Source organism: Oryctolagus cuniculus, chromosome 20, assembly GCF_964237555.1.
Source record: "Oryctolagus cuniculus chromosome 20, mOryCun1.1, whole genome shotgun sequence".
Lineage (NCBI taxonomy): Eukaryota > Metazoa > Chordata > Mammalia > Lagomorpha > Leporidae > Oryctolagus > Oryctolagus cuniculus.
In genome coordinates, this window is record NC_091451.1 from 9,541,730 (window position 1) to 9,554,693 (window position 12,964).

Below are 12,964 nucleotides of genomic sequence, written 5' to 3' on the forward strand. Positions count from 1 at the left end.
TTCAAATCAAAACATTTTAAAACAAAGTTCCAAAATGAAATACAGCCATTACTTTTTTATTAACGAGTAAAAAAAAATCATTAGTCTGCCTTTTTTTTTCCTTCTTAGTTTAAAATAAAAACGAAGAAATTGAAAAGATAAGCTATTACCTGGAAGTATTCTTCTATGTCATTTAACATCAGAGGACAAGGGATGGACCATTTTTTAATTATTATCTGTAAGAATAAACAGATTCAGTACTCAGATTTCTTAAATAATTCATAAGAAATTGATTTCAAATGGGTGAGTATTAGTTCAATTAACCAAACACCATACCAAACAAGAAGCTAGCAGAAGATTCTTTACATATATGGAGGGTTTTCAAAAAGCTCACGGAAGGGGCCAGCGCTGTGGGTAAAGACTCCGCCTGTAGTGCCATATCCCATATGGGCGCCGGTTCAAGTTCCGGCTGCTTCTTCTGATCCAGCCCCCTGCCGTGGCCCGGGAGTGCAGTGGAGGATGGCCCAAGTGCTTGGGCCCTGCACCCACATGGGAGACCAGGAGGAAGCACCTGGTTCCTGGCTTTGGATCAGGCCAGCTCTGGCTGTTGCAGCCGTTTGGGGAGTGAACCAGCAGATGGAAGACCTTTCTCTCTGTGTCTCCCTCTCTCTGTAACTCTACCTCTCAAATAAATAAATAAATAAATAAATAAATAAATAAATACATTTCAAAAGAAAACACTATGCATGGATTCACATCACTTGCACCAACATAAACTTATCCTGTAATTCCATTTTCCATGAGCGGTCTGAAGTCACCTCGTGTGGCTTTCCCCACTTGGAATGGGGTCACCTGGGCTGCACACCTGTGTGGGGTCTTCCCCGCTGGAAACCGGAGTCCTCTCATGGCAACTCCGAAACTCCAGCAGCATCAAAGCTTTTTTTTTTAAAGCACAATTTTAAAATGAGAACATGATATTTTCACTGACAATGACACAGGGCATGGTTATTTGTGGGCCAGCTATCAAAAACGGAGAGAGAAATATCAGTGATATTTTTGGGAAGGGTCCCAGGCAGAGACAAGCAGAGACCTCATAGGAGGGGAAAGCCGAGCGGTTTCTGATGTGCGAGTGCTGTCCCTCCTTGCGTTTTCAGACTGGAGTTATTTTTGGTGGATGTGAAGAAAGCTGGCTAGAATGAGAGCGCAGAGCTAGGGAACTCCAGCTGGTAAAAATAAATTAAGAAAAACATTCGGAGAAATCCATAGGGATGCTGTTTCCCAGAAAGAATCAATGAAAATGTTTTAGGATTTCACTCTTAATTGTAGCCATCCTGTTCCCAGGCCTATGGTTGTGGCTATGTCAACATCACCATTGTTGCCCCTGTTTTGGGGCAAGTAATTACTCCGTAAATGTTTGCTCCAGGCTGAATCCCAGCATACAAAGGGGCAAGGGAGAAAAAATGCAATATTTGTCCTTTACCGGAGACCAGCAAGTAAACACTATTCCTATCCCTACTTGGTATTCATCTAGTTTTGGATTTAACTAATTCAATCAAAATTTTATGTTGTGATAAAACAAATCTTAAAAAAACATGTACTTCTAGGATTAAGTTAATGAGTGAACTAAAGAGTCTTTCTTAATTAAAAATCTCACCAAGGGAGAAAAAAGAATGTTACAAGGACCAACCAGGCAAGTTGCTTTATTTCTAGGCTAGTTTTCAACACAAGGCCAAAAAAAAAGTTACAAGGACCAACCAGGCAAGTTGCTTTATTTCTCGGTTAGTTTTCAACTAAAAGGCCAAATCACCAAGAAGAAAGAAAAGCAAAAGCAGTAATCTCACTAGCTTTTTTTTTTTTTTTTTTTTTTGGCTGATTGGTTTTCACAAAAAGGATGAGGATGGGGTGACATTCAGGCTTCACTGGGGTGCTGGCAGCATCTTCAGAGCACTTGCTGAGTACCAGGGACCTTAAAAAGCTATATTATATTATATTATATTATATTATATTATATTATATTACATTACATTATATCATATCATATCAAATCATATTAGCTACTTTACTTATTTTAGTTATTATTTCAAAAAATTTTTTTAAAGAATTATTTATTTAGAGAGTGAACCAGTGCCCGTATGGGATGTAGGTGACGGCTTTACCTGCTATGCCACAGTGCCAGCCCCATATTTCTAAACTTTCAAATCAAAATACTTCAAAATAATGCTCCAAAATGCAATATAATCATTGCTTTTCATTAATTAGAAAAAAACCATTACGGTTTGGTTTTATATTAATACAAAATTCAGCTAATTTCTTTGCAGAGACCCATCTGAAGCCCATGCCCGCAGGGTGGAGACGATGTCCTGCACAGCAGGCAAGGAAAGTCTCCCACAAAGAGCAAGTGCTCAGGATAGAGAGAATATGGTAAGAAGATAATTCCAGGCCTCAGAAAGACAAAGGTAAAGGAGAATAAGTGTTAAAAATAACTTGTTCAATTGCACCAAAGGTTCCAACTTCTTTTTCTGCTCTAAGAACTTCCTCCCACTTTAAAAAAAAAAAAAAAAGATTTATTTATTTGAAAGAGCTTCAGAGAGAGGAAGAGACAGTCTGAGAGGTCCTCCATTCACTGGTTCACTCCTCAAATGGCTATAATGGCAGGAGCTGAGCTCACCTGAAGCCAGGAGCCAGGAGCTTCTTCCGGGTCTCCCATGTGGGTGCAGGGGCCCAAGGACTTGGGCCATCTTCTACTGCTTTCCCAGGCCACAGCAGAGAGCTGGATCGGAAGCAGGGCAGCTGGTGCCCATACAGGATGCTGACGCTTGCAGGCAGGCGCTGCAGGCCGGGGCTCTAGCCTGCTGTGCCCCAGCGCCGGCCCCAGAATTTTCCACTTTTTAAGGCTCAGCTCAAAAGCCCTGAAAGCTTCCTAAAGCCTTCTGGACACTAGCTGCCAGTGATCCTTCTCTCAACTCTTGAAACTTTAACACGGAAGCAAATCAATCAGTATTTCGTTATGTATGTCCATATCGTTCTCTATCTCCCTCCAGTAAGTTGGTCTTATCTGCCCTACTAGACGGACAGATACTTAAGTGCTCAGGTTAAACTTCTACATCTATAATGTTGAACACAGTGCTCTGCAGGACAGCGTCGAAGATCCATTTAAACAGTTTACTATTTTGATTGCTGAATTACTGAAGTATGAATCAGAATACTACCATGTACTTATGATAAAACTTTTAGAAACAACTGCAATCTACTTGTACTCTAACATGGACCAAAAATGGTATAATTACCAAAAAAAAGGTCAAACCATTTGGTTACCATCATTCTGATCCATTGCTAAAATAAAATTTATTTCAACTGTTTTAGAAGTTTTATAGGGAGCAAAAATTTATGTTAAAATTTTTCCAAGAAAATAAGGATCTGGGAGAACCAACTGACTAAGGATTTTGACTTACGTAAGCTGAAGAGTATGACTGAGAAAATAATAGCTTTTTGGACTTATTTTTTTAAATGTCATACAAATGTTATACAGATTCATAAGCACATATTAGCAAAAGTAATCAAGTGAAAAAATGGTATCCTTCCAAAAATCTTTGAATACATACGCATGTTTCCTTTTGTAACCTAATACTTAGAGACTACCTAAGATAAACATGTCAATTAAAAAGAACATTCAGGGGCAGACATTTAGCCTGGCATAAAGATGCTCCTGTTCCACACTGGAACGTCGTGGGTTTGCTGCCTGGCTCTGGCCGTTGGTTCCAGCTTCCTGATAAGGCAGAAAATGGAAGGCAGCAGTGAGGGCTCAACCACCCACATGGGAGACCTGGGTTGAACCCCCAGCTCCCAGCTTCGACCTGGCCCAGGCTGGCTGATGCAGGCCTTTGGAGAATGAATCAGAGGATGGGATTTCTCTCTCTCTCAAATAAATAAAATACTCTTTTTAAATTATAAGAGCATAAAAAAGTGTACAATGTTCCTCACTGTCCCATTGTAAGCCAAATTTAAATTGTGCTCACAGGTAAAAATCTGAGCAGATGATTTGTAAAGCATTACAATAAATGCAGAAAAAGAGTAGAGTATTATTTCCATATGCCTGCTGCGGTAGAAATCTGTACTGAATTAAAGGGTATCTGCCATGACAAGAATGAAAAGTACAGTAGACATATCATACCCATATATTTCTCTTGCTTCAAACTATTGGCTATGAAAACTAAATTACTCCTACCTATGCAGTGCCTGGATTGCCAATTATCTGTGAAGGAAAAATGGAATATGTTATCTACACTGACTTTCTGTAACATCCAACATCCATACGCTCACTTGTGAATGCAGGCCACATCCAACCACTTCTCAACAAGTAGGCACTTCTCAACAATCAACTGATAATGACATTCTTGCTGTTTATCCTTTTACTATGGAGTCTAAAAATGTATGCTGGCACTGCAAACAGTTCATGGAAAACAGAACTGAAAAGATGTTTATTTTGGTGCAAAGAACTGAAATCCACACATAACTTTTCATAATACTTATTTTTTGAAGACCCTTGGTATGCATGGATTTCATTTTCTCCCTACCAGAATGAATGTACTTTTAAAATTCATTTTCCATGAAATTTTGAGGTACCTTTATATGTTCAATTCACTTATTTTTCCAAGATACGAGGATGAATGCTTTCAATGTTGATAAATTCAGGCCGGCACTGTGTTGTAGCAGGTAAAGCCGCCACCTGCAGTGCTGGTATCCCATATGGGCTCTGGTTCGAGTCCCGGCTGCTCCACTTCCAATCCAGCTCTCTGCTATGGCCTGGGAAAGCAGTAGAAGATGGCCCAAGTCCTTGTGCCCCTGCACCCACATGGGAGACCTGGAAGATGCTCCTGGCTCCTGGCTTCAGATTGGTGCAGCTATGGACGTTTAGGCCAATTGGGAACTGAACCAGCAGATGAAAGACCTCTCTCTCTCTCTCTCTCTGCCTCTCCTTCTCTCTGGGTAACACTTTCAAATAAATAATAAATCTTTAAAAATAAAAGTTGATAAATTCAACAATTAAATGCAAATTATATTACATATTTTTATGCTCCAGAGCATAAGATTACACATACTTATGTACACTGAAATCATCTATACCTCATTTGCATACTTTGTTTTATCCCTGTATCTCAGAAGATAGTTTAGCCTAAGCTAATTGTACCCTAGATAGTCCTGACAGCTTTGGAACCTTGTTTTGTTTACTTTCATATTTCTTTTTTAGAGATTTATTTATTTGAAAGTCAGAGTTACACAGAGATAGAAGGAGAAGCAAAGAGAAAGAGAGAGAGAGGTCTTCCATCCATTGGTTTAGCCCCAACTGGCCACAATGGCCGGAGCTGCGCCAATCCAAAGCCAGGAGCCAGGAGCTTCTTCCAGGTCTCCCACATGTGTGCAGGGGCCCAAGGACTTGGGCCATCTTCTACTGCTTTCCCAGGTCATAGCAGAGAGCTGGATCGGAAGTGGTGCAGTCGAGACTCAAACCGGTGCCCATATGGGATGCCAGCACTGCAGGCAGCGGCCTTACCCACTACGCCACAGCACTGGCCCCGGAACCTTGTTTTCTAATACTGCTTACCTACTGATGTGTTGTCTTGCTCTTATGTATTGCAATTTTCTTTCATTCATTTTTAATAATAAGGAAATATTTAACCAAGCTTATGAAAAGGTCATTTGGATATGCATATATTTGGCAAATTTTAAAAATGTTTAATCCTATTTAACGTTTGACATTTAGATAGTGGCTATGAAATAAACTGCCACAAAAAGAAAAAGAGGGAGTTCTAAAATTTTTTCACAAAAGGTGCTATATGTAGGATGTTAAGTTCTGTCTTAGAAAAATTAACAGAGAGGCCGGCGCAATGGCGCAGCGGGTTAAAGCCCTGTCCTAAAGCACTGGCATCCCATATGGGTGCCGGTTCTAGTCCCAGCTGCTTCATTTCTGATCCAGCTCTCTGCTATGGCCTGGGAAAGCAGTAGAAGATGGCCCAAGTCCTTGGGGCCCCCCTGCACCCACGTGGGAGACCCAGAAGAAGCTCCTGGCTCCTGCCTTCGGATTGGCACAGCTCTGACCTTTGAGGACATCTGGGAAGTGAACCATCGAAGGAAGACCTCTCTCTGTCTCTACTTCTCTCTGTAACTCTGTCTTTCAAATAAATAAAATAAATCTTAAAAAAAAAAAAAAAAAAAGAAAAATTAACAGGAAAAGCCAGTGCTGAAATGTAGCAGGTAAGCCGCCTGCGGTGCCAGCATCCAATATGGACACCAATTCCTAGTCCTGGCTGCTCCACTTCCGATCCAGCTCCCTGCTCAGGCATCTGGGAAAGTAGTAAATTTACCAAAAAAAGGTCAAACCATTTGGTTACCATCATTCTGACCCACTGCTAGAATAAAATTTATTTCAACAATTTTAGGTGATTTACAGGGAGTAAAAATTTAAGTTAAATTTTTGACTTGGAAGAAGCTCTTGGCACCTGGGCTTCGGCCTGGCCCAGTGCTAGCCGTTGTGGCCATTTGGGAAGTGAACCAGCGGATGGAAGATCTCTGTCTTCCTCTTTCTTTCTCTGTAACCCTGCCTTTCAAATAAATAAGTAAATTTTTTTAAAAAATTAAAGGAAATACATTCATATTCCTTTATTTTATAAATATCTAAATGAGTTAACATTACTATTTGATATTCTATAAGAATAAAAATGAGCTTATTTAAAATAAGAAAAAAATGTGAAGACCATATTGTTTTGCAGTAGTGTTTATACAGAGTCTCTCAATGAAAAAGCCAGAGCAGGTAGGAGAAATCAGGTACCGAAGTTGTTATTAAACCTCCCAGCCTGAAATCTCTGGTTTCATTAATGGAACAAAGACTCCAAAGTAAGGTGATGTGGGGAGCAATCCGGACTGGACTAAGTTACTGAAATTAAGACTTATTCTATGCATCTGCTCTCCCACAATATGGCGCTGGGAGAGAAGTAAACAGCTTCCGCACAGCTGCCTCCAGTTCAGCTAATAAACTGTAGGACTTGCTCCTGATTGGAGAGCAGCGTACTCGGCGTGTGGGCAGCCGAGTTGGGATTGGTGGAGAGGACTATATAGGAGGAGAGAGACGGCATGCACCGGGAACATCTATGGGGAACATCTAAGGGAACCCGTGCAGCCCCCGAGAGAGCCGGCCGGCGGTGTGCCGCTCCCCTGCGGAAGTGGGGAATGTGGCCAGGGGGAACTGCCCTTCCACGGAGGTGGAAGGGATAGTAGCCAACCCGGGAAGAACCAGCAGCAAACCCGGGGAGGGCCGAGCAGACGAGAGAACAGCGCAGGGTCCTGTGTTGTTCCTCCACGAAGAGGGGGAGCGACATAATGGTGCCGTGACTCGGATGTGAAGCCTAGGCAGGGCTTAGTGTCGTTCCTCCACGAAGAGGGGGAGCGACATAATGGTGCCGTGACTCGGATAGGAAACCTAGCTCGGATAGGAAACCTAGCTTGGATAGGAAACCTAGGATGGATAGCAAACTTAGGAGGGAAGAAACGGGAAGAAGCAGGAAAATACCAGAGAAAGAGACTAGCAAACAGCCTAGGGAAAAGCCGGACGAAAAGGGTGCCGGAAGAAGCTATTGAAAGCCTAGGCATAGATTCGGATACGGACTACGGGGGGAAGCTGGGAGAAATCTCTAAGGTCAAAAGCGAAAGTGAAAGCTAGAACAAACAGACTCGGACGCGGACTGTGGGGAGAGGCCAGGAGAAATGAGGGAGGAGATGTTGGAAGAAAACTTAGGGAAACATACCGGGTAGAGAAAAGTGTTAGGGAAATTGAAGCCGCGGGGGGCAGGCCGAGGCGGATACGAAAGCCACTTTGGGATTCTCAAGTTAGCCCGGGAATGGGGGGCGAAAAGTTGAAACCAGAAGCTGAAACGTGAGCCTGGTTGGGATCCGTCTGATTAGCCCGGGGAGCAAAGGACGGGAAGCCAAACCGTGGGGCGGAGACGTACGCTGGGTTGAATTCGCCAGGCTAGCCCGGGGAACTTAGATTGAATGCTAGTGGCGGACATGTAAGCTACGCTGTGTTACTCGCGGAAGCCGCCGCGTGCAGAGAGAGCACGGGGCGTGAATAGATAGGGAACGGGGCTGGCGTAGGCCGTGGTGCAGACGCGAAGGGCGTGGAGACCGCGGAGCGCGCGAAGCCAAGCCGCGGAAAGCCGGGAAGCTGCGCAGATGAAAGAGGCGCGGGCTGAAGCAGCTCAGCTGGGAAGCCGCCGAGAAGTAGCCTCGGGGCGGGCAGCGGGAAGCTGCGGGGATAAGAGAAACAGAAGTTTTAGAAGTAAAGTGAGAGAAATAGGAATGCTGGAAGATAGAAGTGGAATGGGAGAAATAGGAATGCCCGGAGATAGAGAAATAGAGAAATAGAAAGGCCTCCCCTCAACATGGCAACGAGAAAGTTTGGATTCGGTCTGCCTGATTAAGTGAGGCGATGAGCACGATGAGCACCTGCGGGCAGCTAGCAGCTTATGCGCCGCAGGTCACCGAAGACAGGCACGAATTAACATCAGTAAGGCTTCCCCACAATACAACAATGAGAAAGCTTGGATTCGGTCTGCCTAATTAAGGCGATAAGCGCCAGCAAGCAGCTCGACCAGAGTATGAGCTGCAGGTCACCGAAGATAGGCACAAACCAACACTAATAAGTCTCCCCCACAATACGGCAATGAGAAGGCTTGGATTCGGTTTGCCTGATAGGTTTTGTAAGCACCTGCAGGCAGTTCTAGCAGAGTAGAGCATGCGCTGCAGGGCACCGAACACAGGCATGCATCAGTGCCTAAAAACCTCCTCACAACATGGAGAAGAGAGGACCCGGATTCGGTTTGCCTGATTGATAGGACTTGTAAGAGCCTGTGGCAACTCTAGCAAGTAGAGCAGAGTGTGTGCCGCGGGACACCGAAGACAGGCGCGTATCAACGCCAAAAAATAAAAAGAAAGGGGGATCTGTGGGGAGCAATCCGGACTGGACTAAGTTACTGAAATTAAGACTTATTCTATGCATCTGCTCTCCCACAATATGGCGCTGGGAGAGAAGTAAACAGCTTCCGCACAGCTGCCTCCAGTTCAGCTAATAAACTGTAGGACTTGCTCCTGATTGGAGAGCAGCGTATTCGGCGTGTGGGCAGCCGAGTTAGGATTGGCGGAGGAGGACTATAAAGGAGGAGAGAGACGGCATGCACCGGGAACATCTATGGGGAACATCTAAGGGAACCCGTGCAGCCCCCGAGAGAGCCGGCCGGCGGTGTGCCGCTCCCCTGCGGAAGTGGGGAATGTGGCCAGGGGGAACTGCCCTTCCACGGAGGTGGAAGGGATAGTAGCCAACCCGGGAAGAACCAGCAGCAAACCCGGGGAGGGCCGAGCAGACGAGAGAACAGCGCAGGGTCCTGTGTTGTTCCTCCACGAAGAGGGGGAGCGACAAGGTGACTCGTATCAAACTGCTTTCACAGGCCAGAGCGCCGGACAGTCCTCACACAAGACGCTTGGGGAAATGCGCCGTATCTTTTAATTCCATTTTCCATGAACTTTCTGAAGCACTCTCGTAATGTACAGAAACAAACTGACAAACCCACTAAAGAGTCAGACTCCGCCCAGACTAGGTTGGTGTGCTCCCCTCCCTAGTGAGCCATGACAGAGACTGAATCTGAAATGCTGCTTTGGCTAAGCCTTCTCAAAAATAGATGCGGTGAAGGAAATAATTGTGGGGGAACCAAAGTGCTTTTAATAACACATTGAAATAAAATGGGATTCTCTTCTCAACATAAAACAGAGGTAAAAGAAAAAAAAGACATTAACACTATGAGTCCGACTTCAGGGAGGAGATAAGCAATGCATTATGTTGTAAACTTACCACGAGAGCAAAGAACACCATAAAGAAAAATGATAAACTACTTGTGTAGCCAAGAAAGCCTGTAAAATAACAGTAAAATAAAAAGCAATTTATAAGGCGAGTGATCCCTAACATACACTAAAGCTATACATCTCGGGCATGTTTTCCATTACGGCGCTTGGCATCTGGGGCTGAGGGCTCGGAATAACAACATTCCAACTATCTGTCACAGATCATTTAGGCGGCTCTGTACGGCAGAATTGGAACTGGCTTACCACTAATGGTACACTCTACGGAAAGGCTGCTCTTTCATGTTCCACTGTAAAGATTTTATTTTAGTGGGCCAGACAAAATACTACTGCAAACCAAGTAACAGGCTAACTAGGCAGGGCTGAAGGCTGAACAACCTAAAATAAGGCCAAGTTTAAAATGATTCACAGCCACTCCCCTTCTGCTCAAAATGTGGCCCTGCGAAATTTAAAAGCCCCTTGATACTTCTCTCTCTCCCTCCTTCCCTCCCCCTCCCCTTTTACTAAACAGATCACGTGCTCTTCTAATATAAACTTACCTATTTTGGGAAGAAGGGCAAGAGGGAACACAATGCCAACACAAATGATGATTAGTAGTGTCTGTCCATCAAGATACCAAGACCTATTAGAGAAAAAGTTCTATTTTAGGGACAGGACTCCAGTGTTTGTTCTAACATATGTGCAGAACACAATACAATCTTGACAATTACCTGAAAGGAAAAACCCACTTCTTTTGTTCTTATGGGAGCCTATTATTCTTATTCATGTATTTATGTTTAGGAAATGTATCAACATATTGGAATAGGGGTTGGTACTGCGGTGTAGCAGGTAAAGCCAACCACCTGCAATGCTGCTGCTCCACTTCCAATCCAGTTCTCTGCTATGGCCTAGGAAAGCTGCAGCAGATGGCCCAAGTCTTGGCTCCTGGCTTCAGGTTGGCGCAGCTCCGGCCGTTGCAGCCATCTGGGGAGTGAACCAGCAGATGGAAGACCTCTCTCTCTCTCTCTCTCTCTCTCTCTCTCTCTCTCTGCCTCTGCTCTAACTCTGCCTTTCAAATAAATAAAAATAAATCTTGAAAAAAATAATGGGATGCCACTTTTCAACTACTAAAACTACAAATATTTAAAAATAAGAAAAAAAGATAATACTCAATATTGTTAAGGAGTGAATGGTGTGTAACAAAAACTGATGAATGGACAGACTATGTAAATTATCTTTCTAGAAAGAAGCTGGGCAAAAGACATGGAGAACGTTCAAATAATTATATCCCTTAACACTTATAAAAGATCATGAAGCATAAGGAAACAATCAGCAATAATAACACAGTCTGTGGGGGCCAGTTCTGTGGTGTAGCGGGTTAAGCTGCCGCTTGCAACCCCAGCATCCCACACTGGAGTGCCAGTTTGAGTCCTGGCTACTCTGTTTCCAAGGCAGCTCCCTGCTAATGTGCCTGGGAAAGCAGCGGAAAATGGCCCAAGTACTTAGACTCTGCCCACCCACATGGGAGATCCAGGTGAAGTTCCGGGCCCCTGGCTTTGGTCTGGCCCAACCTTGACCACTGTGGCCTTTTGGTTAGTGAATGAGTGGACAGAAGATCTCCATCTCTGCCTTTCAAATAAACAAATAAACATAACAATGATTGGGGCCGGTGCTGTAGCGTAGTGGGTTAAGCCTCTGCTTGCCATGCTAGCATTCCATATGGGCGTTGGTTTCAGTCTCAGCTGCTCCACTTCTGACCCAGCTCTCTGCTATGGCCTGGGAAAGCAATGGAAGATGGGCCAAGTCCTTGGGCCCCTGCACCGGCGTCGGAGACAGGAAGAAGCTCCTGGCTCCTGATCAGTGCAGCTCCGGCTGTTGTGGGCCTCTGGGGAGTGAACCAGTGGACGGAAGACCTCTCTGTCTCTCCCTATCTCTGTAACTCTGCCACTCAAATAAATAAATAAATAAATCTTTTAAAAAATGATTTTTGTAAAGAAACGTTTACTGAAAACATTTAAAATAATGAAAATTATAAACAAACATGTAATACTACGACAATTTGGAAATAACAACATAATGAAAGTTCAGTAAATAGTGTGCATGTCAGTGTGTGTATAGTGTAATACTAATTTTGAGGAAGAATACAGATGCCCTAAAAATGGAAAAAAGTACAATATATCAATAACCATTATCTCTACATAGTAGGATGAGACAGGCAACTTTTCTTCTTTATAGTTGACTATACTTTTCCAAAGTTTCAGGAAAGGGCATGAGCTACAAGGTAAAAATATTAAAATTTCATATGAAGACACTAAAATACTGAATTTAAAAAGTAACTTAATAGTATGATTCTGAAAATTTAAAATAAGTCTGAAGGATATACTTAAAATACCAAAACTGAGTATTTCTATGTGGTAGCAATATAAGAAATTTTTATTTTCTCCTTGTTTGCATATTATATGGTTTCAATTTTTCAATTTAAAATACACATGTGGAAGTTTTAAAAACTTGAAGTTAATTCCCCAAAACCTTAGTAGATTTAAATGTAAACAAAACAATCCATGACATAAAATGAAGAATTGCTGGTATGGATTAAATAAATAATAAGATGCTGAAATTAAATTAGTAAAATTATTAAAAAGTACTATCCAAGGATGTGGCATGATTGATCCTTCATATACTGCTAGTGAACTTATCAACCACTACCCTCTTCAGGAAAACCAATGTGTAGCAAGAGCAATAAAAATACAGTGGCAATCTGCTTTAAGAAAATAACCTTGAGGGGCTGGCAATGTGGCATAGTGGGTAAAGCCACCACCTGCAGTGCCGGCATCCCATATGGGGGCCAGTTTGAGCCCCGGCTGCTCCACTGCCATTCTAGCTTCCTGCTAATATGACTGGGCCCCTGCACCCACATGGGAGACCCAGAAGAAGCTCCTGGTTCCTGACTTCAGATCAGCTCAGCTCCATCTGTTGTGGCAGATGTTGTGGCTGTTTCTATCTCTCTCTGTAACCTCTGTCTTTCAAATAAATAAATCTTAAAGTCTAAAATGGAAAAAATGATACTCTTACAATGTTAAAAAGCTGGGGGAAGCCGGCG

At 43.3% G+C, this 12,964-nt stretch overlaps 1 protein-coding gene across 3 annotated transcripts in view; it reads right to left on the minus strand.

Moving 5' to 3' along the window:
• The window catches only part of SLC38A6 (solute carrier family 38 member 6), a 72,846-nt gene that overhangs the window by 11,257 nt on the left and 48,625 nt on the right, over positions 1-12,964 (minus strand). For all 3 annotated transcript variants that reach the window (XR_011384849.1, XM_017349424.3, XM_002719547.5), the window contains 3 exons: positions 10,425-10,507; positions 9,878-9,936; positions 150-215 (listed from right to left, as the gene is read on the minus strand). Coding sequence is in view for 2 of the 3 variants with exons in the window: in XM_017349424.3 (XP_017204913.1) it covers positions 150-215; positions 9,878-9,936; positions 10,425-10,507 (208 nt within the window). In the remaining variant the exon portion in view is untranslated. The remainder of the gene's footprint in view (positions 1-149; positions 216-9,877; positions 9,937-10,424; positions 10,508-12,964) is intronic.